At 42.0% G+C, this 27,615-nt stretch overlaps 1 protein-coding gene across 1 annotated transcript in view; it reads right to left on the bottom strand.

Annotated features, from left to right (window-relative positions):
• Positions 1-27,615, bottom strand: part of CTNNA2 (catenin alpha 2) — a 678,629-nt gene that overhangs the window by 494,035 nt on the left and 156,979 nt on the right. The window contains exons 3-4 of the mRNA XM_054989920.1: positions 27,304-27,499; positions 5,516-5,682 (exon numbers count right to left, since the gene is read on the bottom strand). Of these exons, the coding sequence (XP_054845895.1) occupies positions 5,516-5,682; positions 27,304-27,499 (363 nt within the window). The remainder of the gene's footprint in view (positions 1-5,515; positions 5,683-27,303; positions 27,500-27,615) is intronic.

Genomic DNA, 27,615 nt, shown 5'->3' with positions numbered 1-27,615 from the left:
AGAGAGAGAGAGAGAGAGAGAGACAGCAAGCAGGTGGAGACTTGATGTCTTCATGCAATCGGATCAGTGGCATTAGATAACACAATACCACTCGCTCACGCTGTTTGTTGGATTTACTTGAATTTTCTATTGGCAGAACAGAACTTTCCTGCTTTCCCCCTCCTACTGAAGTCCACTGATCTCCACAAAATGCTGCTCCTGAGGGATGAGGATCCTAAGAAACAATGGGGGGGGTCCATTCTTCCCTCACACTCTCTCACACATAGTAAACGGGGACCACAGCAACGGTGGTAGTGGAAAGTTCATAAAGTCACAGCTGACTTATGGAGACCCCTACTGGGGTGTTCTAGGCAAGAGTCTAACAGAGGTGGTTGGCCATTGCCTGCCTATGCAACTCGGGTCTTCTTGGGAGGTGTTCCATGCAATTGCTAACCATAGCAAAGGTAGTAAAGATAATATATACTGGGGTGCATCCTACCCCTATCCTACCACTCCACTGAGCAATATTTATGTAAGTACGTATTTAAAAATCTATATCCCACCTTTACTTTTGGCTCAAGTCTGAGGCCCTCCTCCAGTCAAAGGAGACTTCCACTGGAAGAAGAGCCACTTAGGTTGGAGGAAGGCTCCTAGGGATGGAGGAAGACTACTGGGAGGATAGTCGGATCCTCGCCACTGTACAGCGTAATGAAAAATGACAAAATGCGGAGCCTCCCTCCCAAACATGCAATTCATCATGGCCCATTAGTGCTACAGCTTACATAGCAAAGTGGTTAATCACAGACTGCATTAGGGAGCATAAATATTGCCGTTCCCTGTTAATGCATATTATACATATGGGATCTGTATGCAGCGAATGAAAGTGAGATATTTGCTGTTCTATGCCTGTTAGCATCTGCTCACAACTCCCTTTCCGGCAAGAAACAGAGCCTGTGGCATAAGCCCTCCTGAGAAGTGATCCAGTTAAAGCAGGAACCAAAATCATTAGCGGTTAGTGTTGCAGATGAAGCAATTCTCAGAAAGGTGGGTTTATATATTTTCTAGACACACACACACACACACACACAGAAAGAAAGATGGTTTAGCCAAATGCTTGAGACAATATGAAAAATCCCACCAAACACACAATAAAGGCATTCAGTTGAATTCAAATGAATAATTCCGATTCAAGAATTACTGCAAGTGACTGAAAAAGGTTTCAGATTTACAGTGAACAAATACAGTGAAGTAAGTGTTAATAGAATGACTTTCTGGGCTATATGCAAAAGAGAAAGCATGCTCAGAGAGCTGCTATGTGTCGGTGGTAGAGCATATCCTTGCCTTGAAGAAAGAACCACTTTCCGTCTTTGGAATCTAGAAAGGGCCTCAGGTCGCAGGGCTGAGAAAAACCTTTGCCTGCGAATCTACTATTGTGAGCAGTGCAGACGCAGGGGCGGGAGGCACTGCCCTTATCAAAATCGGCCTCCTCTACCAATTCATAACTGACTTTCAGCTTCTGAAAACAAAAATGTGATAGGAGAATAAAGCAAAATACGCCCCTCCCAACTATGAGGTGCGGGGCAAACTAATACAAGGACTGCCAACATATTTTCAAAGTTGGCCTCCACGATATTCATTCTGCTAACGTTTCACCTTCTCATGCGGTATCACCATCGAATTCAAATACTTGCAAGAAAAGACCGGCACGTGCGCGGGAAGGGACAGCAGAAACAAGCATCCTAGCCCCGCCCCTTGCCTCTGCATGGGAGAACCTATGAACTTTTCCGCTCTGTGATCCGCAACATTTCAAAACCGGTGTAGCTGTTCAGGGGCAGGGGGAGAGTTTGCACGGCCACCTACTCTAGACAGTCACCCCTGAGGATGACCAGGCAATTAATTGCACAGCAGCTGCTACGTGCTCTGGTCTCAAGACGAGCTGCACACAAATGCTGAGGCTGAAAATCTGTCATGTCAAAAGATCACCCAAATCAGACTGGGGTGCATCATGAAGTGGAAATCACTGTCACATATTCAAAGCACACTTTACTTACTATGCACATATTTACAGGGTAACGCGTTGACATTTTAGTAGGACAGCACTGAATTTGTTAAAGCGGGGACTGACATCTTCCAGGCAGAAAAGGATTTGGCATTTTCCATTATAAAACCTAATGTGGGAGAATTCAAACTTGCCTACACAATCTTCCTTCAAGACAGGTGTTGCCGTCTTGAAGGAAGATCCAAGGATCAACATTCCACAACTATCCGAAGCAAAGAAAGAAGAAGGAAAGAGCCAGATGGCACATCTTTCATGCCCCTGATCAAGAAGAGAGGGCAATTTTTGAAAATCTTCTGCGTAACCCTGCTTACAAAAGCAGATCTCAATCTGCAACATTTATATGTGGAGAGGAATCAGAAAAATAAATCATTATCCTGGTTAGTTCCACTTACAAAGCGTTTTGTTATATGCCTCTGCATGCACAAAAGCAGACAGCGGCAAACCAAACACAAACCCACAGCAAATCATTTGCTGTTCTATAATTCATCTGTGGTTTACATATTTTTTCCCATCTTTGATGATTCATTAAGCACTTGCTCTTTCTGAACTCGGATTTCGTACCAAATCAGAAAACGGCAATGCTTCCAGACTACCACAAGAGGGGGATAGTCTACAGCTTCTGCATGTGACAACAGACCAGCCTGGAAAACATTTTAAAGAAAAGAGCTCTTCTCATCTGCATGCACCCCAAAGAAGCTACACAAGCCTGGCCATGTGTTCTTTTCAATGGTACCCAGATTATCAATATGCATTGTCAGACAATGGTAATGCAATACCAGAAAGCAGCAAAATCTTCATTTTTAAGTGGGATCCAGCATTCAATATATATTAGTATACATGGATGTGTCAATGTACAATATGTAAAGATTTTTTTAAAAAAAAATTAAATATCGTATCTATATATACTAAAACTAGTAACAAAGCCTATTGTGGGGAAAAATACAATGGACTCTAGAAAGGGGAGAGCGGGCAGGTGGGCATTGCCACCTGCTCTGCACCTGATCCCAGCTGGGTGAAGGGGGTGCGGGCATTGCGCCTACTCTGTGCCTGATTCTGGCCGGGTGAAGCAGGGACAGGCATTGCAACTTGCTCCATGCCAGATTCCAGCATAATGAAAAAGGGGGTGGGCATTGCTACCTGCTCCACTCCTGATCCTGGGCGGGTGAAGAGAGGGTGGCCATTGTCTCCTGATCCATTCCTCATCCTGGCCAGGTGAGGGCAAGGGGTGGGCACTTCCACCTGCTCCACTCCTGATCCAAGCTGGGTGACGGCAGGGGGTGACCATCGCCTCCTGCTCCGACCTGATCCCAGCTGGGTGATGGCTGTGGGCAGGCATTGCCACCTGCTCCATTCCTGATCCCAGCTGCATGAAGGGGGGGCTGGCATTGCCACCTGCTCCACTCCTGATACCACCTGGGTGAAGGCGGAGGGTGGGCATTACCACCTGCTCCGCTCCTGATTCCAACTGGGTGAATTTAGGCGGGCGGGCATTGCCACCTGCTCCACTCCTGATGCCAACTAGGTTAAGGCAGGGGCAGGCATTTCCCCCTGCTCTGCTCCTAATCCCAGTCAGCTGATGGTGGGGGCGGGCATTGCCACCTTCTCTGCTCCTGATCCCAGCTGGGGGAAGACGGGGGAGGCAGCATTGCCACCTGTTCTGCTCCTGATCCCAGTCAAGTTATGGAGGAGGCCAGGCACTGCCACCTTCTCCGTGCCTGATCCCAGGCGGGTGAAGGCTGGGGGTGGGCATTGACACCTGCTCCTCTCATGATCCCAGCTGGGTGAAGGCAGCAGGCCAGCACTTCCATCTGTTCCGCTCGTGATTCCAGCTGGGGGATGGAGAGGCAGGAATAACCACCTGCTCTGTATCTCATTCCAGCCGGGTGATGGTGGGGGGCATTGCCACCTGCTCCACTCCTGATCCCAGCTGGGTGAAGTTGGGGGGCAGGCATTGCCATTTGTTCCACTCCTGATCCTGGCCAGGTGATGGCTGTGGGCGGGCATGCCATCTGCTCTGCTCCTGATTCAGATGGGTGAAGGTGGAGGCGGTTATTGCCACCTGCTCCATGCTTGATCCCAGCTCGGTGAGGGTGGGGGGTGGGCATTGTCACCTACTCTACTCCCGATCCCAACTGGTGAAAGCAGTGGACAGTCATTGCTGTCTGCTCTGCACCTAATCCCAGCCTGGGCTTCCTGCCACGGCATGCTCTTGGAGGGACGGGCTGCCTCTTCTGGGCTTCCCTCCACAACAGTGTCCTCTGGAGGCACACCACGGTAGGAAGTAAGTTGTGTGGAGCACGGTTAGCTTTTTATATAGTAGGATCCACTTATGAAAGTTTTACTCAGCATGGCCTTTAAGAGTAACAGTGGGCACCTGCCAATGTAGATTAACAGTTAATTGCAGAGTACATGTGCAAATGAGGGGATGAATACTTCTAAATGCACTGTCACTTGGCCATAATTTTCATATCTAATTCTATTTTATGATATAATTCCATATCCCCAAGGAATTACAGATGAACAGTGCAATCCTATGGTGAGTTACTCCAGTCTAAGCCCACTGGAGTCAACGGAATTAGACTAGAATAACTCTACAGAGGATTGCACTATTATGGTTGAATATAACCAGTTTTTCTGCTGGTAAAAAAGGAAGAAGTGTTCCCCATTAACCATCCAACATGTTATACTGGCGATCACAGGATCTGCATGAACAGAAGAAATGCGGGACAGGGGCAACAATAAGGAAGAAAACAGGGCAAAACTGAAAAGAACAGCTGGTAGGATCCAACTCCTCATTTTGGGTCACACCATAACCATAGATGCTTAGCCCAGCCCAGAAGAATGAGTTCAGAACTGGTAGGTCAGGCCCCTCGCAACAGATCATGAGAAAGATTCAGTACTGAGGATGGTATTACAGAATTTATACCCTGTCTTTCTGCCCTCATCAGAGCTAACATTTAAAACATGTATTTGCCTAATCTCAGAAAGCAGGGGCACCTGAAGCAGGGCCTCAGAAGGTGAGTGCTGTGGTTGGGTAGGTTCGTAAGGGAGAAAGTGGTCCTTAAGATATGTTGGTCCCAAACCATACAGGGCTTTAACACCAACACCTTGAATTGTGCCAAAAACAGACTGGAAGATAGGCCAAGACTGGAGTGATATGTTCCCTACAACCCAATCCAGTCAACATCCTCCCTGCAGCAGTACACACTAACTGAAATTTCTGAACACTTTTTAAGGGCAGCCTCACATAGAGTGCGCTGCCGTAAACTATGATATTAAGGTAAGTAGCTCTTCTAACAGGAGAAAGTCCACTTACCAGAAACAACACATGCATGTGCATATATATGTGCCTCAGTGTTAATATACACCACCACAGTACCAGCTAATTATTCCTTTTTACCAGCAAGCATGCATGCACGCACGTGCACACACGCACACACAAATAACCAGAGGGTCGCAAATTTTAAAAAATCTTACAATTTTCAGGTGCGACAAAAGTCTCATGACATCCGCCATGTCAGCCAGGATGAGCAAACGAGTGACAGCTGAAAGCAGAGCGCGGGCTGCTCGTACCATGGTGCCTCGCTTGACGGAGGAACACGGATCATCGGCAAACTCTGACGAAGCAATTCTCATCGTTTCACCTAAAGGATGATACAAGCATATAAAAACAAAGGACAAGCTGATCAGCCAAGATGTGTGATAATTCCATACTGTGGCAGGGGAAGTTTCTTTAGAAGTAATACTAAGTCAGATATTAAGCAATTTAAGTGATTGCTTTTGTAACGAACAGCCTGATCTTATGAAATGTCTTTAGCCACGGAGGTAAAAAAGACTTGCATGAAGGCAGCCTACATTTGGCAGAAGCAGCTGATCTGTCCTGATCTCGCCATAAAAGACCTCCCCTATGTGATAAAAGAATCAGAAAGGGTAGGCTCACTCGTTTTACCTCTTGGACTGATAAATGTCCACAGGACCCTACATACATAGGAAGATGGAAACAGTGCTGGTTGGCAGGACTAGCCATCTTTAGGCTTCAAAAAAAAAACCCTCCCGGTTTCCACTGAAATATTAATATATTCTGCCCATTCCCACCTCATGGAATGCTTCTGGCTGGGGGTTGACCAATTTGGGTTGCTGCCTGAATATATTGTTATTGTATTTTATGATTTTAATGCTGTTTTTATTGTAATTTATTTATGTTGCAATCCTCTCGGAGCCCATTATGGGGAGAGCAGATAATAAATGCAATAAATGAATAAAATAAATAAATTTATTTTTACACAGCAAGTGCTTCCCTTGGCTGGCCCCAGGGCTTGCTCAGCCAGTCTTACGGAATCTCAGTGCAGTTGCTGATGCAGACGGCAAAAATGTTCAGTGCATATTTCTTAAGACTATCATCACCCGAATGTCCAATTGTGATGCCTGCACACCTGCACAGCTTCAGACGATGCCCTAACAGAGCACCCAGGATATCGCATCCAAAAAAGGCAGGCTTGCCAGCTTCCAGGTGGGGCCTGGAGATCTCCCAGACTTACAACTGATCACCAGACTACAGAGATCAGTTCCCCTGGAGAAAATGGCTGCTTTGGAGGGAGGACTCTGTGGCATTAGACCCTGCTGAGGTCCCTGTCCTCTCCAAGCTCCTCATACTTCAGCCCCAAATCTCCAGGAATTTTCCAACTCAGAGGTGGCAACCCTAAGAAACAAAGCAGTGAGTTTTCAGACCAAGCATGAGAAGAATGTCCTCCAAAGGACAAGCAAGCTTTCTGGTGCCCATTCCACCATGCTCTGTTTTTTGTTAAGATGTAACATCAGTTACTTAAATAGTTCTGCTGTCTTTTGATGCAACTCATAACTCTGAAGGCCAAACAGGGCCAACGTAACTGGTCTGTCCCAGCTGTTGATATTCTTAATGAAATGCAACTGAAGACAGCAAATCAAATTAGAGCAGCGATAGGGAGACAAAGTGTTTCACTCTTTCCTCTCAGGTCAGTTTTCATTTCCTTTCTCTGCTGCCGTCCCTCGGGTAATCTAATTTGACCCTCGCAGTTTGGTTCAAAGCAATCATCATCAAAGCAAAAGAGGTTTTTGTTGTTGTTGTTTTGTTTACAAAATGCACTGAGTTTTGTTGACAAAACACCCCCAAAATTCTCAGAGGGAATTCCTACGTACAAATACACTCTTTCACAACCACTATGTTTAGGAACAATATCAGTCTTTAAATTCAAATAGTCATCATCGCGTTACATTTTGTTACTTTCATTTTCAATATCAACTGGAGACCAGTCCATGCTCTGACGTGAAGATTGGGGTTTTTTTGTTAATATCCTGTAGTTCTTCTGTTAAGTACTGCAATAAAATGAAATTAACAGTGTTGCACAGCAGATTTCAGAATCACACGCTGTCCTGAAATGGAAAGGAGGGCAGGTGTGGTGCCCATGTGTATGTGTCTGCATGAGAAACTTAACAGAAAATGGATGCACCATGCCAATCTGACGTCTATAATTTTAACTAAAGTGTGCTTCAGTAAAATATTGTACAAATGGAAATGCGGATAAACCTTATAATAGAGAGGGACATTCGAAATTCATATACAACCAAGATTTATTGTCGAAGGCTTTCACGGCCAGAGAACGATGGTTGTTGTGGGTTTTCCGGGCTGTATTGTCGTGGTCTTGGCATTGTAGTTCCTGACGTTTCGCCAGCAGCTGTGGCTGGCATCTTCAGAGGTGTAGCACCAAAAGACAGAGATCTCTCAGTGTCACGACACGACACTGAGAGATCTCTGTCTTTTGGTGCTACACCTCTGAAGATGCCAGCCACAGCTGCTGGCAAAACGTCAGGAACTACAATGCCAAGACCACGGCTATACAGCCCGGAAAATCCACAACAACCATCGTTCTCCGTCCGTGAAAGCCTTCGACAATACATTGTTCAGAATCCCTGTCTGTTATCTTAATCTATTTACCATATCTTCAGAGGAAGAAAATGACTCTTAACAGTTCATGTTAAATGTTAAACATGATGAAATATTAACATATATTGGTCTGCAATTAGACAGTAAATAAAGGTTATACATTAAACAGAAATGAATTATCAGTATACATCTATCCTTATTTCCAAAAAAAAGATGACAGTACTCCAGTGACTAGACTAACCAGACTATGTGAGTTCCCCCAAAATGTGATTTTAATCGCATCCCTAAATAATATTTTTGTCACAGATTAATCAGTTTCCCACACTTCGTATACAAACCAATAGGTCGTCATTTTTCCCATTTCAGTGCTCCCAAAACAGACAGCGATCATCGTTGTCATTTGCCCTATCTCCATGTCACACTAATTTTGTTCCCAGCCCTCCAGCTGACATAAACTCGTCTCCACCATTGTGTCCTCTTTGTCAGCTACAATCCATGGCAATGCAACACAGAACACAATGATATCAGGTTGTAACGACAACAGTGTGGCCAATTACTCTTTAATGGTAATTTCTTAAAGAAGGCCAAATAGCACAAAGCTCAGCTCCAGCCCAACTTGTGCAAGACAAGAAACTGTCCATGTTACCAGTACTTCTTTATTCTTCCACCTAAGGCAGTGATGGAGAACCTTTTTGAGTCCGAGTGCCCAAACTGCAACACAAAGCCAATTTATTTATTTCAAAGTGCCAGCACTGCAATTAAACCTGAATACTGAGGTTTTAGTTAAGAAAAAACAACTCATACAGTTGGCCAAACTAATTATCATCTCTCTCTCTCTCTCTCTCTCTCTCTCTCTCTCTCTCACTCACTCACTCACTCACTCAGAAGCCATGAATGAAAGTAAAGCAAGTTAAATCAAATCAGTTTGCCCTTCTTTACACCAGCAGGCCTGCTTGCAAGCACTCTCTCTCTCTCTCTCTCTCCTCTCTCTCTCTCACACACACACACACACACACATTCACTCACTCACTCACTCACTCACTCACTCACTCACTCAGGAGCCACGACTGAATGTAAAGCAAGTTAAATCAAAGCAGCTTACTCTTCTTTAGAAAGCCAGCCCCAGCAGCCCGGCTGCTGCCTCCGCTTCCTGCTGCTAAAGAGACGGGCAACAGGGAGGCAGCCTCGAGGAAAAGGAATCATGTGGGCAGGGCCAAAACCCATGTGATCTCTGCTCAGAGCTACTGGAATGCCGTTCCAGGTGTTCCCCCTCCAAATGAGCCTTGGACCTAGCGATCAGCAACTCGGCTCGCGTGCCCACAGAGAGGGCTCTGCGTGCCAGCTGTGGCACGCGTGCCATAGGTTCGCCATCGCTGACCTAAGGAATGCAAGGCAGCATAGGCAGTGCTATAGCAAAAGCTTTGCAACAGAATTTTGTAAATGGGAGAGGGCACAAATATGGCAATTTTAGGGAACTGCAAACGAAAGAAAAGTTTTTGCAAAAAAAAAAAGGGGGGGGGGGAAAGCCCTTGTTCTACTCAGTGTTCAGACCATTACATACATTCCCTTTGAAAGAAAAAAAATAATGGTAAAAAGTAAACTCAGTATTCCTATTTTGTGCCGTAACAGTAGATATTTATGAATAGACTTTTTTTGTTTCTATATTTTGTCATTATGAGCTGTTGTTAGTTTGTTTCACCCATTTTCATTGCTGGCTTTCCTAATTTGTTTCTTACTTTTATGTTATTCATATGCAATTAACAAAAAAACCAGTGTTGGAAACTACATACATTTAACATGAAAAATTCTGCATGAGGAAACAGAAAATGGACCCGTGTGGATCAAAGAAAAAGCAAAATTAATAAGCATACTTGAGTGGAGATTTTTCCCAGAAGCCTGAAGTTGATTAGCTACGGTTCTCTCAACCAATTTGCCCAGAAATGCCCACCCCTGCCATCACCTAGCTGAAATCAGGAGCAGATCAGGTGGCAATGCCCGCCCCCCTTCACCCAGCTGGATTCAGTAGCAGAACTGGTGGTAATGTCTGCCCCTCATTCCCCCAGCTAGGATCACGTGTGGAGCAGGTGGCAATGCCCACCTCTGCCTTCACCGGCTGGGATCAGAAGCAAAGCAGGTGGCAATGCTCGCCCCCACCTTCACCCAGCTGGGATCAGGAACAGAGCAGGTGGCAATGCCCACCCCCTGCCTTCACCCACCCGGGATGATGCAGGAAGCAATGCCCGCCCCCCTTTACCCAGCCAGGATCAGGCATGAAGCAGGTTGCAATGTCTGCCCCCCTTCACTCGATCGGGATCAGCCTCCCTTTTACCCAACTGGGATCAGTAATGGAGCAGGTTGCAATTCCTCTCCCCCTTCACCCGACCAGGAGCAGGTGGCAATGTCTGCCTCCTACCTTCCCCCGACCGGGATCAGTCACGGAGGAGGCAATGCCAGCCTGCCAGCCCTCCCCTTTCTAGAGTCAGTTGTATGTTTCCCACAATGGGCTTTGTTTCTAGTAATAACATACTGTGAAAACTGCTTTGAGTTGGTGTTAAGTTTTCCTGAAGTGTGGTATATAAATCAAATGTTGATATTATTATTGTTATTATTATATTCCTTGGACTGATTTGAATCATTCCTCATTAGATGAAATTAAACCATTGTTATTGGATACCAGCTATTCTTAGAGTGGGAAGTATCTTGTGGGGTTCCACAAAGAGCAATCGCATCGCCCATGTTATTCGACCTCTATATAAAGCCTTTCAGAGAAATAATTCATAACTATAGAACTGGATGCCATCAGGAGTAGAAATGGCTCTGGACCAAGCCTCCAGTACCCAAACATGATGCACTACTCTCATCTCTGAAACTTGAAACACTGGAAGGAAATTACAAGCCAGATTTCTTACAGAAGGCCCTTCTTGTTGAAGAGCTGACATGTTAATTTAAAGACATACTACTGATGCTGTACTTTTGAAAACTATCAGATTGGCACTGATCTCACCAGTATGAATCATCTTAAATTTAGCTGTAATAAATTGAATTAAGTAATGGAAGGAAGCAACATGGAATTACTTAAGCGAGCATCAGGAGAATCTTCCATTTCCTCTGAACTGGGCAGGACTTCTAAGTGGATACTAATGGACAGACTTAACATTCTCATGTCCATCACTCATCTTCCTAGTCCAATAAACACATTAAGATTTGACCTCTTATTTTCCTTCGCCACCTTCTTCTCTTGTTATGTTAATGGATGATACGCACACACACAACCCCCTTTGTAAAAAGCTTATTCAAGTAATATTTATATTTTTAATCTATACTTGGAAACACTGCATTAATAAATGAAAATAAATATTGCAATAGTACGCTCGACTTGGCAAAATGCATTATGATAAATGAATGAATCAGGGTTTTTCAGGGACCGACTACTTGTGGGGAGGGATCATCTAAAGGATGAGATCAGAGAGGAATGGACTGCATTAAGTGTATTCATAACTAAGAATGTGAAGTATTAAATATTGACAAATTTAGAACAAGGAGATGTCGTCTGGACCCCCTATTCGTTCATAACGCTCACAAAAGGAAGGGGGGATAACCGTATCTGTATCTAATAGCAAAAATGACTTACCCCTGTGCAGCGGATGAAACCCACAAAATGGAGCCATCCACACACAAGGGGAGGACCTCTTCGGAGTACTCAGATATGCAGAAAAAATAGGGCACTCTAAATTAAGCAGAAGGACTTCTTTAAAAAGAAAGAAAGAAGCACTAAACATGATCCAGAATGAATGGATGGCTGAGACCAGTTGAGATCAAAGGACAAAAGGGGGAGGTGAAATTAGTAGTGTGGTTACGGAGAGGGAGATGTCTTTTTCTGAGATTCACATGTATAGATATTGCCATTGAGTCCTCTTATTCTCTTTTTTTCTTTTAAAAGAGGGGTTTTCTTTTTCATTTCTTTTTGAGCAGAAATCAATGCACCCTTGTGTAAGTTCTGCTCTTGCAGTTGTTTTGTGTTACATATCCAAGATATCCAAGTTGTCCCTATCCTGATATTTCACAACATGCTACTGAAAATACTGTAACATCTTATATGGGAAGAAATTGTTCTTATTTAGTTACATTTGCTAAGACTAGGGACTCAGCAAGATCCAAGCAGGCTAAAAAAACAAGTGATTTTGTATGGCTTTGGGGTAGACAACAAACTCTACACTGCAAGGGGTATAGAAGCATGGAAGTTGTAAGGACAAGCCAAGAGATGTTTTATGTTCAGAAGGGTATCCAGTTGAGCTCCACAGAAATGTTAAGACAACTAGTTTAGTTTTAAAAAAATCTTTTTTTTTCCAAGTTAGGGAGTTAGCACCCAAATGATTAGCTCAGAATATGTTAAGAGACGTGGGTTTGTTCGAAAAGACAGCATGCATAGCAAAATAATCCTACAGCATTTAGAAAATTTAGTTGTCGGGTATTTTTTTAAAAAAAACATTGATAAAACTCCTTAAGGAAAAACAGAGCAAGGCTAGACACAGGAGAAAGGAGAAAGATGTGTATCTTTAAAAGACAAGTGTGCTGCCTTTCACCGTATCTCCACATCTCCCTTTGTCACAAGTGGACTGCCACATTAAATACGATGGGAGGTTGCAGAAGGGGTCAGAGGTTTACTAGAGAACGATGCCCCTTCCTGCTTTATGTGAGGTAGTGTATAAGGCAGACATGTGCATACGGATTTGGAAATGCATTCAGAAAAGTCATTCAGATGAAAGCAGAATATTTTAAACAACTGCTGAGATAATATTTTATATCATTACTGTGTATCTTCTAAATTTACACTGCAGTTTTATCTTTCAAGTGCTTTGCAGGTTTTAAGGTGCTTACTCCTGCAAACGCTTTATAAGGCTGGCCACTATAATTCCTAATTTGATGTGAGCAAAGCAGAAAAATGGATGATTTATCCACAACCGCACACCTGCTCTCAGAAAAGTACAGAGGCCTTGAATCCACTTTGCCAAGGACCAACAACAACTTGCAGTCCACCGGGGCACATAAACAGAGGAAACTCCAGCAGACAGAATCAACCCTTTGAGAACTAATGAGATTTGTTCCAGTTCAGACCTACCCACAGCATGGGGTTCAAGAGAGGTGCCCTTTATGATAGCTATTAGTCTTGAATGAAACAACAGAATCTTTAGGAGAGAATCAAAAAGAGTCCAGCAGCACCTTTAAGACTAACCAATTTTATTGTAGCATAAGCTTTCGAGAACCACAGCTCTCTTCGTCAGATGCAACTTTATTGTAGCATAAGCTTTCGAGAGCTACAGCTCTCTTTGTCAGATGCAACCTGACGGTTGCATCTGACAAAGAGAGCTGTGGCTCTCGAAAGCTTATGCTACAATAAAATCGGTTAGTCTTAAAGGTGCTGCTGGACTCTTTTTGATTTTGCTACTACAGACTAACACGGCCGACTCCTCTGGATTTAGGAGAGAAGGAAGACTTCGTTTTCTGAAAAGATGGTGCCACAGAGTGACAAAACCGCTTCTCCAGAAAACCTGCTACCCCCTGCCCCCCAGGAAATAGTGGGCAGACATCACGTACAACATGAATGAAAACAGAAGTTTTCCCTGAAATTATTTTCAAATAATAATAATAATAATAATAACATTTGATTTATATACTGCCCTTCAGGACAACTTAATGCCCATTCAGAGCGGTTTACAAAGTATGTTATGATTATCCCCACAACAATCACCCTGTGAGGGGGGTGCGGCTGAGAGAGCTCTGAGAGAGCTGCGACTGACCCAAGTTCACCCAGCTGGCTTCAAGTGGAGGAGTGGGGAATCAAACCCGGCTCTCCAGATTAGAGTCCCGCGCTCTTAAACACTACACCAAACTGGCTCTCATAAATACACTCCCAGTATTGAATGAAAATGACAATCCCGTCCTTTCTGAAATTACAATACAGAATTAAAACAATATTTTTTCAAGTGTGCACCTCTAAGCAAAATATGAGTCGAACTATTTGGGGGAGTGATTGGATGAGTCAAACTATTCGGGTGATTCTGCTCTGTCTTCCTCCTTACAGCTAGTGTTAAGTGGGCTTATCAATCTCCCTTTGCAGCATTCTTAATCATATCTATTCTCTGCCTTGTACCATCCCTGAGATATGTACTAGTTGGAAGGTGAGCATCCCTCCCTTCTTAAGCAATGCAATGTATGAGACTCCTACTCTATGTTACCAGCTGATACTGGGTAACAACTGAGCAACGTCTACTCTCTGCCACTGTTTAATTTTATTGTGGCTCTAAAAAAAAATCGGGATCTGATATACTCTTGAGAGTATGTTGTTCTTCTACCTGACAGCCAGTGTGATGTAGGCCCTGGATTCTAACTAAAAACAAAAGCTCTCAGTCGTGAAGGCCAGGCCCACTTACTCTGTCTGCGCCTAACTTACCACCGGGGGTACCCTGTGAGGAAAAAGTAGGAGGAAGAAAAACTATGTCCACCATTCTAACCTCCTTATACAAAGGGCAGGATATAAATATGAGGCAGATTTCCGGTCTAACTTAATTCACCTTTTTGTCCATTGCCCAACTGCCAAATCAGTTTTCTAGAGCCCATTGTATTTTTCCACACAATGGCCTCTGTTGCTAGCAATGATATAAATGTGTGTTTCTGGGACATGTAATATTTTGTATATATAATATATACAACATATTAAAATGAGGGCTGTCTATAGTTAGAATATCCTTAACTTACAACCAAGATGAGTGACAGGGCAGAGGGAGAGGGGGAAAGGAAGAGCGATATCCACCCATGCTTGTCAGGTATAAGAGCTCCAAACGTCACCAACACTTTACATTTAATGACGCTCAAGGTGCACCACCAGCATAAATAACAGTGATTAGCAATTCTTCTGACAATGATTCACACTCCTACTCTAACTTTCTAAATTCCAAACAGTATCATTAATGTACTTTAAATAGCTTCCAAGTATTTGTCCCATGTGGCTCTTTAGTGCTATATCATTTGTGGAAGAGGGCAATAGCAGCATCACATCTTTCTTTTCCACAATGGCCATTATACCTACAGTTGAGTGTTTTCCTTTTCCTTTTTTTTTTTAACCTAGTAATGACTGAGTAGCTTCAGGACCACAAAAACAACATCAATGTCATTTAAAGATTATATAGCATATTGGATTTTCCTAAGGCCATTAAACATTTTTAGATCCAATCGCCCACAGCTTCACATAATGCACAGGCCATTAAATGTATGGATTTTAATTATCGTAACTACAGTCTTTCCCTGGGGAAGCTGTAGGAGAATGCATGACTTGACAGGCATCCAGGCCACAAAGCTATCAACCTGATGTATGACACCTTACAAATGTCACCTTGCGATAGCAGCACCGTTTTTGTTAAGTCTTTGCTATTATCCCAACCAGACTCTTCGTTAGGCTTGTGCAGCTCAATCATACTCAGTTGTGCTCCTCTTCAGGTTATTCTGTTATCCACTTAGTTGTCTTTTGACTTTGCCACCACTCAAGCACACAAAGGGCTACGTTAATTTTTCACAATATATTTTTATTTCTCACCTTTACTTTTATAAAGCTACCTCCTCTCCCCTGTGATTTTTTTTAAAGGTTCTTTTTTAAAATGCTGGGAATGCAACAGGTACGACCCATTTTAATCTTCTGGCCTACTAATGGAAGAAAAGTCATGCAGATGACAATAAAAAAAAAAGAGTTGTCTTGCTGCATCAGGTTAGTGGTCCATGAAGTCCAAATATCCTGGAGCAAACACTGGCCAATTAGTGGCTACAAGGGAACTGATTCCCTTGTAGGGAACATACCAGGAAAAAATCTTGGTATGGTAGAAGGACTGTTTTTTCGCTTGAGGAAACAACCAAACAGTAGAGAACAGTATTCCTGCACTCTGTCATCTAATGCAACATCCTATTTCACATAACGGCTGATCACTTGTCCTACATACCCAATAAACAGGGCATAGAGGCACAGAGGCCAGGGCCCCCTAAGGTTGCCTCTTAGAACTGAGATCCAGAGGTTTACTTATTCTAGATGCAGAGAATGCCTTCAGTCATCATACTCAGTGGCTATTAAGAGATCTATTATTCATGAATCTCTCTAATTCCCTCTCCAGCCATCTGTGCTATTGGCCAGCACTATATCCACGGGCAGCAAATTCCAAATACTCCTTTCCATCTATCCTGAATTTATTGCCCATCACAGAGCCCCCCCCCATGTGCTCTGTGGGATAATCCCCCCTCCTCAACTGTCTTTTCATTAAATTAAAAGCTCCATACTTTTTAGCCTTTCATTGTAGGAAATGTTCACTAAAATTTTAATAATTTTGGTTATCCTCTTCTAAACTTTAATAGGAATTAATACTGCTGCTGCTGCTGCTCGATTTCTTTGACTTCTGCACCTGCAGATAGTCATACTGATTTTTTCCCTATCTAGATACTCAGATCTTCACTACAACAGAAGTACAGAAAGTCTGAAGTCAGCCCATATCAAATTATTCACATTCAAGCAGTGTGGTAAACAAGTCTAAAATGAAGAGAATCTTACTATTGTTGTTGTTGTTGTTTTTGAAGCACTGAGTCTGTATCAAGTCCCTGTGTTAGTATATCCTGTATAAGCGAAAGGATCTGTACTGCTAGAAAAAGCTAATTAGCAGATAAAATAAATTTGACCTTTAGCAGTAAGTCAATAAGTATAAGAATGTGTCATTGCTGGATAAAAAGTAATAGGATAGAGCAGAGAACTAATCACACAATTTGGGCAATGGGGATTCCGTGCATTGAGATTGGTACTTATGAATTTGGAAGAGATGCATCTGAAATAGAGTTAGGCATAGGGTAGGAAAAGAACTGTTATAAAATATTTTCCCCCATGGCCCTAACTCTGGTCACACCGCAGCTTGTCCTGAAGAAAATAAGCTATTAATGTTCTTGTCTTCACTTGATCTACATGCTAGACAAAGAACAAGACTCAGGTCCAGTAGCACCTTAAAAAACAACTAGATGTCCAGGGAGCTCTAACTCTTGAAACCTCATAATCTGAAAATCTAGTAGGTCTTTAAGGTTCTACTGGACCCAAACCTTGCTCTTCTACTACAGACCCACCTAAAACTATGCTAGACAAAGTGTCAAATGTTGAATTCCTGTGTGCCAAGCTGCTATAAAATATGCTGACGTAAGATTCAGAAAAAAACTGTTGATCTCCTTCTGAGAAAAATATGTTTACGAAGTATTGCAAAGTGCTGCATTGTGCTCTACTTGGGAGTCGGGACTACCCTTGAAGAAGCTGCAGAATGCGGTGGCTACATGACTGGTCAGGGTCACTTCATCCAATATTACAAGAATTACATCGGCTACCAATCTGCTCCTGAGCCCAGTTCAAGATGTTGGTTTTATAGTATAAAGCCCTAAATGGCTTGGAACCAGATTATCTGAAGGACTGTCTTCTCCCATGTGTTCCTGCCTAGGAGTCAAGATCACAGGGAAAGGCCCTCCGAACTGTCCCATCAACCAAAGAAGTTTGGTTGCTGAGAACATGGGAGAGGGCCTCTTTGGTGGCAGTCTCACAATTAAGGAACGATCTCCTTAGGGAAGCACACCTGGCCCGCTTACTCTCTAGCTTAAGGAGACAGCTGAAGACTATTCTATTTAGAACAGCTTTTTAGATGCACCAATGAGATGCACAACACAAAAGTACACGAATCTTCCACAGGTTAAGAATATTCAATTAGTTTCAGGGTACTTGAAAACTAAAATTGGTACAACTTAAATACAATTGATTAAATCTGTTGTTATAATTTTTAATTGTTTAGTAATTTAGTTTACATCAAGAGTAGCAAGTGTTGTGCATGATACTGAAGTGACACTTGTAGATCTGCTCAAACATCTTCATCCTGATGTTTAAGTGGAATGCAGGAAGAGATCAGAGACTGACAAATTAACAGGCAAAATGGTATGAGTAGGGCACAGTCCGGCAACCAAACAGAAAAATGGAACTACCTGAATATAGAATAATTTAGAGTAGGATGTTCCAAATGGCTTTCTCTGATTTTCAGTAGCCCAAAATAAACAACATCCATTATCACATTCTGTAGTGCAATTTGTTCACATCCTTGGTTTTTCATTTCTCCACCATCCTGTCTTTATATCTCATTTCCCCCTAAATCTCTCACATTGATGCCATCACTCACTCTTTTACACATCACACTTTTACTTACTTTCCCACACTCAGGTGATTCACCTTGGGAACATACCCTAAATCTTAATCTGAATCCAGTCATTTCCCAATAACTGCAACATTCAACAGTCTAGTACTGTACTGTCTGTTTATCCTTGAAATTATTAGTACTGCATAGTTTGGGGGGATAAAACAATGGCAGGATGTGATAAACCGCAAAGTATGGCAACAGCAAAAATGAAGAAACAGACTGGAAAGCTGTTCCAAGAAAAACTGGAAGAAAACATCTGGAAAGACCACCGGCCCACGGCACCACAACTTCATCATCTCTACTTTGCGAAACGTGCATTGTCAATATAATCCTAATTGGTCCTTTCCCAAATTGTTTTCCATTCCAACATTAGAACTACGTAATGTTGTACTTCCACGGCCAAAAGTAAATTGCAATTTAAATTGCAATGAAAATGCTGAAAATGTTTATTAGCAAACCTTGTATTAAAGTAGCTTAAGGCGTTAATGGATTGCCGGCAGTCTTACAAGGGCGTTCTCTATAGTAATTCACAAAAAGGGAGAAAATATGAATCGCTAGCTAATGAAGTTGAATCCAATGCATCGACTTTATGTTCTCAGACTGAAAAGGAGATACAAATGTACTAACCTCAAATGTGACATGAGCATAATTGAAAGACTTTTACTACAGAAAGGGGAAAAAATACACACTTCCTAGCATCCTGCACAAGCAGATTTTTATTGTATCATTTAGAATATTGCTTTCATTTTGCTGCTTAAAAGGATTATAGATCCTATTTTGTGGAGTCAAGATAACACACCACACCTGCATTCTAGGCACAACAGCAATTGCCTTTACCCCTGGCTGCAGTTCAATATTCAGTTTGTTCTATAATATCAGGAATGACTAGATCTGCCAAAACACCTGCTAGTAGCCTCTTCAAAGGAGCTCTGCTCTCATACTAAGACAGCCTACCACAGGCTGTGAGCCTTTTTTTCTCTCTCTCTGTAGAGAACTTGTTTGGCTATTGGCCATAGGTAGTGCATGTTCCTAAGCCTCAGTTGCACATGGCCAAAAATACTATATATGGCAAAGAGCAACAATCTCCACACCTGCCTTAGTTTACAACTCTCCTGCACACATATGGCACCCTTTAATCTACTGATATTTGTGCTATGAAGCATATATAGCAAGAAGTGGGACTCTACATCAGTACCCCTGGGCACACAGGATTTCAACAACAACAACTTTGCTTATATACCACTCTCCCAGACATATTAGAGCCCCACACAAAGCGGTGAACAAAGTCAGTGTTGTTATTATCCCAAATACAGCTGAGAAGCTGGGGGCGAGAGGAGTGGCTTACCCAAGGCATCTGCTGAGCTCCTGGCAGTAGTGAAATTCATAATCCAACCACTTAACCACTATACACTAAGTAAGGGAAGTATACTTGGGAGCTTGATAGGAGGATGGAGTTAAAGGATTACTATCTTTTACTTAGGTGGCTACAATTAAATGCCTGAAGTTAAAATAGAGATGTGATATATTTCTCAGTGAACCTATCTGGCACTTGAACTTACCTAGTTTGACACTCACAATCAGCCTGGAAGCAGATCAAGAGTATGTTGGGATTCCATCAAGCAGTTCCAACAGCTGCCAAACAAAGTGGTCAGAAGCCAACTCACAGCTGACAGCGGATCATCTGGGAGTTGGTTCAGATCCCACCCACCCACCCAGCAAAGTAAAGTAAAGTTGCAAAAGGGAGAGAAGAAAGATCTCATTTCTCTTCCCTCCCCTCCAAGCTGGGCAGAGGCAGAAGCAACATTTTTGATCTCAGCATTGCATTCTCCTTTCAGCACTGCAAAAGCTCCTTTCTCTTTTCCCTCCCTCCTCCAAGTTAGGTAAGGAAAGAAGCAATTAGGGTTGTGCAAAGCAAAACAAACGAGCTGGAAATACACCCAGAAACTACTGACTGTATTGGTTGAAATGACTTCTGGAACGGTATACTAAATTTGGGAAATGAACTTGTAATGACTCCCACTGCCCACTGATAAGTTGGGGGGGGGGTGTTTTTGTTTTTGTTTTTACTACACAGCAGCAGTGCAGGTAGGCAGACACTGGGCTGGCAGCTCTAGAACTGTTTCCCTTAATGGCAGCCAACCAATCAGATCCCAAGGGCAGAGACTGAGCCCTAGACTAGCATAACTCCATTGATGGAAAGGGGAACTGTGCACATTGCACAAGAGCATTTTGTCTTCAGCGCTTCCCAAGCAATTCATTTGGCATTGAGTGTCTTGTTCTTGTAGAGATCAACTTGCCAAAGGCTTGTTTTGCACTGGGAGGAGGGCATCAGATGGCACAGTGCCATCAGCGTCACCTCACCAGTCCCTTTCTATACATTTTTTCCTCGCCTGTCTTTTTTTTAAGACTGAAAAGTCCCAGATTCTCCAGTCTTTCCTCATACAAAAGGTGCTCCAACTCCCTACGCAACTTGGTCGTCTTCCTATGGACATTTTCCCATCTCTGCAATAATGTCTTAAGATATGCCAAACAGAACTTCAGACAATATTCCAATGAGGCTGCACTATAGCTTTATATTTATTTTGTTTTTATTTTATTTATGCCATTTATAGTCCACCTTTCTCACTTAGACTCAAGGCGGATTACACAGAGTGAGATTAGTACGTTCAATATCAAGAACATTTCCATAAACGATGGCATAGCGTAAATAGACACAAGTTTACGTAGATATAGTATTAGCAGGAATCCAGAACTACATAGTGGTGAAGTCTATGGTTCCTAACTCATTGGCGAAGCATCTGAGACCCCCTCCCTACAGTACAGTCCTCTATCTGAGTAAAAAGCTTTCTTGAACAATTCCGTTTTGCATCATTTTCAGAAAGCCAGGAGACAACATCAGTCATTCTATTTTCAGTCCTTTCCTAATAATTCCTAGTGAAAGTTGGCCTTTTTCATCACTGCCACATACCGGGGTTGATATTCTCATTGAGCTTTCCACTACAGTTCCAAGATCTCTTTCAATCTCAGTCTCAGCCAGTTCAGATCTCATCAGCATATATTTAAAAATGAGATTCCCCCCCCCCATGATGCATCACCTTACACTTATCCATGGTGAAATTGTCACATTGTTACCCACTCGCTCAATTTCAAGAGATCTTCCTGTAGCTCTTCGCAATCCACCTTAGTTTTCACTATCCGGAATAATCGGGCTACTACACTGTTCGTCCCCAATTCCAAAAGTTTATGAACAAATTAATCAGCACTGGTCCCAATACCGATCCTTGTGGGACCCTGCTGCTCACTTTCTTTCATTGCCAGAACTGTTATTTAATTATTATTACCTACTTCCTTCCATTTAACCAACTGTTAATCCATAAGAGGACATATCCCATGAATGTTAGGTTTACTCATGAGTCCTTGGTAAGGCATCTTGTCAAAATCTTTTGGAAGTCCACATTGATTATATCTACCAGATCGGTCATATCCACATACTTGTTAACTTGATCAAACATCTGCAAGTGGTTGGTGACATAGGATTACCATTTGCTGTTTCGTCCTCATGCTGATTTGTCCACAGAAGACTTTGCTCCCTGATGTGCTTAATAGTTCTCTCTCTTTAGTAACAGTTTCTTCCAATTTATCCATAACAGATGTTAGGCTAACTGGACTGTAATTTCCTGGATCCTCTCTGGAACTGTTTCTTTTTAAAAAAAAATGGGGGGAACATTTGCTAATTTTCGGTCATTCAGCACAGAGGAAAATTTTAGCAACAAGTTACATACAATTTTTAGTAGATTAACAATTTCATATTTGAATTATTTAAGAACTTTTGCATGTATGCCTCATGGACCCGCACACTTATTCGTTTTCAGTTTGCCTAGAAGTCCTAGAACTTCATCACTTGCCAACTCAATTTGACTCGGTTCTTCAGATATTCTTCCTAAAAACAGTGACTCTGGTGTGGGTATGTGCCCCACATTTTCTACAATGAAAACATATATAAATAATTTGTTCAGCAAGATATAAAGAGGAAGGAACTGTAGAGATGGAAAATGAGTATAATATATAGTTTGTTGTTATTATCACCTTTGATTTCTTATGAAGTTGTGCTTGATATCCCCTGATGTGATATCTATATGTATGTGTATGTATTCTTTTTGAAACCAATAAAATAACAAATAAATAAATAATTTGTTCAGTTTCTCTGCCATTTCCACATCTTCCTTGAGCAATCCTTTTATTCTTTTGTTGTCCAAAGGCCCAACTGCCTCCCTGACCAGTTTTCGGCTTCTGGTATATTTGGAGAATTGCTTGTTGCTTACCCTAATGTTTTTGGCCATCTACTCTTAAAAAATTCTCTTTTTGTCAACTGACATTGGTTTTACCAGCACTTGTGTTCCTTTCTGTTTACCTTGATGGGAGAAAACTTCCACTTTTTAAAAGAAACCTTTCTGGTTTTTGATAGGTGCTGCAAATAATTATGCTGTTTCTATTCCTAAGGCAAAACTTACTCATTTGACAATAGGGCTACGTATCCTAAGTAAGCAAGGTGTTTGCTAAAGCATTCATCAATCCACCACCAAATACTATCCAAAAAGCAGCCTATCGCAACATATCAAGTCTGTCTTTTTACACAAGGAACAACTTGCAACAATTAGCTTGGTTGGAGCTCTGGCTTCACAAGCAAAAACAGCTAAAGCAAGGGACTGCTTTGAAGGGGGAATGATAAGCCATAGTGAAAACATTGTAGAAGATAACAGGAACTGAGAGCTTCATACATTTCTCATTTGAAATGTATAAGCAGTTAACAATTATAGACAGTTCTGTACAAAGTAGGTTACAAGAACTAGCAACCGTGAATTGTTCTGCTGAATGTTACAAATAAGAGCAAATAAGATGGTACAGTGTTTAGAATGTCAAACTAGGACTTGGGAGATCTGCATTCAAACGCCCAATTGGAGATGGGCACGAACCAGGAAAAAAATGAACTGTGCGGTTCGTGGTTCGTCACATTTCATGAACAATGAACTTTCACAAACCTGCCCCAGTTCATGAACTGGTTTGTTTGGCTTGTGAAAATGTCACATCCAGATCAGCAAATCGTCACTTCTGGGTCAGTAGAAGGCCACTTCTGGGTCAGCAGCTCTGCAGGAAGTCCATCCCCTGTTGCCTAGGAAACTGATTGAGCGGCACCAGACTATTTACAGTGACGAACCAAAAAACAAACCAAATGAACCAGCTTAAAGTTCGTGGGCTCTGACAAATGGCCAGTTAGCGAACCACGAACCAGCCCGGTTCATCATGAACTTTGGTTCATCATGAACTTTGGTTCATATTTCGGTTCATGCCCATCTCTACTCCCAATCAGCCATAAATCCTGCCGGGGAACCTTGGGCCAGTAATACACTCTCAACATAACCCATCTCACAAGGTTATGATATGGAGGGGGCAAGAATTAGAAAAGAAGTACTCTGAGCACAACTTCTCTGAGCAAACGTACTCTGAGCTCCTGAGAGGAAGGACAGCACAGAAATCTAACAGCTGATCCATATACATAAACAAAACAGTCACATCTTCTTCACACTATGTTACATATCCCAGGATGTCAATAGGAATATGCTTCTGTTTCATACAAATTATAAACCATATATTTACACCAAAAATATATTTAAGACTCCGAACATAGAAGAGCAATTTGTTTTGTGTTTAAAATACTCAATGTACAATCCTGCAATACATACAGTTACCCAAAGCCAAGTCCCATAAAAGCCTCATCTATTTTCTTTCGCTTATCTATAAAAAGTACATGGTGCTAAATTTAAAAAACAAACAAACATATATTGAAGCTTCAGGGATTCTAACAAGCATTGACCTATTTTTGATTTCTGGTAAAATTTTAATACTTGACATTTTACTGCAAATAACAATCAAAATTCTGTGACTGCTTATGTTAATGCAATATAGATAACCTTCTTTTATCAGAAGATGTATTATGCATAAATGTTTCATAAACAAAACATGATCGAAAGAGTGAAGCAAACAAATAACACAATACCGGAAAGATGAATTATTATTTATGCATGTCAATCACTTGTTTAAGGAATAAGGAGAAAGACACCCTTGACTTACTTTTTAGGAAAGATCCAGAGGAGTTAGCCGTGTTAGTCTGTAGTAGCAAAATCAAAAAGAGTCCAGTAGCACCTTTAAGACTAACCAATTTTATTGCAGCATAAGCTTTCGAGAATCAAGTTCTCTTCGTCAGATGCATGATACAAGGTATCATGCATCTGATGAAGAGAACTTGATTCTCGAAAGCTTATGCTGCAATAAAATTGGTTAGTCTTAAAGGTGCTACTGGACTCTTTTTGTTTTTAGGAAAGGTTCACCACCCCACACCCCAAGAATACCCACCAACGACGACTTTGGAGAAGGATAGCTGTCTCTTTTGCTTGTCTTTGTAGCCCAAACATGGAATACAGGAAAGCAGGTAATTCAAATTGTCCCTGTTGTTGTCAAAGCTACCCTAAGAAGACCTCAAATCCAGGATCTGAGATGAAGTCTGCTGGCAAAGTGTGAGGGCACCACTAGATCAGAAAGATTGTGGGATTGTCTCTGAAATAACTTTAAAGCTTCACCATTTCATCTTAGTGGACACATAACCTTCAAATGAACAAATGAAGACTTTTCCATCCATTACTAGACATGGGCACAAACAGAAAAAAAAACCCGAACATGGTGTTCGTTGTTCGTTGCCATCCATGAACAATGAACAACTAACACTGACTAACATGACTTGTTTATGAACATGTTCGTTGTTCGTGGGGGCCAGCAGGCCCTCCTCCAGCCATCAAGATCCCTACCACACCACTCCCAGATACCCTACCTGAGCAGGCAGCAGGAAATGTACCAATAATAAATAATAGCTTGGCTCCAGAGCCTGGCAGCAGCCTTGGAACCTGAAGGGGTAGATGCATCTGACGAAGAGAACTGTGGTTCTCGAAGACTTATGCCTCAATAAAGCTGGTTGATCTTAAAGGTGCTACTGAACTTTTTACTATTTTGCAACTACAGACTAACACGGCTAACTCCTCTTAAATATTATAGGTTCTCAGAAACATAATTAAGCACTAATAAGCAGGATAAACCCTTAATACCTTAAAAGAAAAATAGCTTATAGTATACAAAATAAATGTATTTGTAATGTTGAAAGATTTGATAGGAACTCATAACTTTGTTTTGTTAGTTTAGCAATTACATGCACCGTGGAAAAGTTTTTATGGAAGAACAGCGTGGGTGGATAGGAGAGGGGCAATGTGAAAGTTATAGAGCTCATTTAGTTAACACAAAAATATACACAGCAGCCGACCGACTGCACTCATTGAGAGTAACAAGATGATAAAGTAGTAAGAGGCAGCCATGAGTTTTGCTTTTCCCTCATTAGAATGGCTTTCTTTTCCTGTTTGCTGTGCAGAATACAGTTGTGAAAAAGGCAAGCCCAGCATTATATTTCCATCACCCCTAAGATCCCCACATAGTACCGACTCATTTATCACAAGTGCTTCACATCATCCCAGAACAGGGAATTTAATGCCTTTCCCAATCTCCGTTTTCTGAGAGCTGAAAGATAATTAATGGATTTTGAGAGGGCCTGAGAGGACTAACAATAGAACATTTGCATAGAGTGACATTTACTGCACAATATTTCACAGAATGAGCACCAGCAACCCTGAATAACAATCGGGACTGGTAGCAAATACTTTGGAATAGGTTATGAATATTTTCCTCAATAAAATGTGATGAACGTTTTAGGATACATCATCACAAACTGCCAACGATCACGCAACTAAATTTAATAATGCCTCTACTTTGATATTCAATGCTTTTAAATACAAATTACCAGAAAAAAGGAAGATGTGTCGGGAATTCTTGCTCTGAACCGTTTTTATAGATAAAGCTATACTTGCAATGAAAGGGAATCTGAGTGCAGGAAACAGTTTCACTCGCCCGAAGCAAGAGGCGGAAAAGATACCCTAGACGTCTGAACCCAGCCCCTGCTTTGAACACAAGGGTTGCACGGGTGAGCAGATGCTCTGTAGGACCAGTCTGTTCAACGAAATATGTGTTTTCACCCCATCATAGCAGCTGGGGCGGATCGGTCATTTCACTTGCAGGGGAAGTTCCCACTAGACCACTATCCTAGAGGGATGCCGGTGGCCAGGAGAAAGCAGAGTCAAGACACACAAACCTCCAGAGTCACTCGATTTGCAGACCCTTGCAGTGGCAATGATGGTCAGCTCACCAATTATCCCCTTGGGCAATTATCCCAACTATCTCCTCCGGCACCGGTGCTGTTTTGTGGGATGAGGCAAAGGCTCATCCCACAATACGATGTGGGATGAGACAAAGGCTCATCCCACAAAACAATGAAAATGACCCCCAAAGTGGGGGTCATTTTCACTTCCTAGCCCATTCCTGGTAGCAGCCTTCATAAGAATCAAGACACTCGTGTTATTTAATTAGACCTATACACAGAGGATGCTTTAACATTTTAGAACTGTCTATCAAAGTAATTACCGCAATTACAAAAAAAAAATTCTTCGTCAACTAACATAACTTGGCCTGCAGTTGAAGCAATCAGTTAAAAATCTTGTTCCAGTCATACTGGCAAAGGACAGTGGCAACGGCCGATTTATTTGTGGGGCAGGCATGGGATATGACTTGCCTAATCGTTGTCTTGCTTTTTTTTCCTACTAGGAAGAAGTGTTTCTGGAGTGGAGCCACATTAAAAAACTGTCTAATTAAATATTTTAAGAGATGTGTTTACACCATGGGCAAGTCTAGTTTTGGATTAGCACAAAGCATTTCTAATGGTGTGATTGTCAATTCTCCTGACTAAGCAAAGTCCAAGCAGCAAGAGCTGGTACCATCTCAAGCAATTCAAACCCGAATCATGATTGTGCACTTGTGTGAAAATTGAATGGTACTTACACTATATATAAATACCAGAGAGCACTCAATATAAATCAAGCTAATGAAATAGGTGTTATCCCAGAGACATCTATCATCCCACATTTTCCCACCCAGACATTTGTGCATACCTTGCTTACGCACATCCTCCACAGCAGCTACCAGTTCATCTTTGAGATCTTGGCTCTCTTTTGCAATCTGTTCTCCTTTTTCCAAGAAGTTCTGAGTCGCTTGTTCCACCGACGCAGCTAGCACATGAGCCTTCTTAGATCGCCCTTTCTTTTTACCAGACGGCCCTTTATTACTCGTATTGACCAGGGTCGTCACCTTAAAAGGAGAAATATAAAGGAATTTTACAACCATAGCTTAAGTTTTACATGCAGGGTTTTTTTTCTCAACAAATGTTCACACAAGATGCATGAGTCAGGATTTCTTGAAGTATC

This window comes from Eublepharis macularius, chromosome 10, assembly GCF_028583425.1.
Source record: "Eublepharis macularius isolate TG4126 chromosome 10, MPM_Emac_v1.0, whole genome shotgun sequence".
NCBI lineage: Eukaryota > Metazoa > Chordata > Lepidosauria > Squamata > Eublepharidae > Eublepharis > Eublepharis macularius.
Note: the sequence above shows the minus strand (reverse complement) of the source record. Positions and strands in the feature narration are given on the sequence as shown.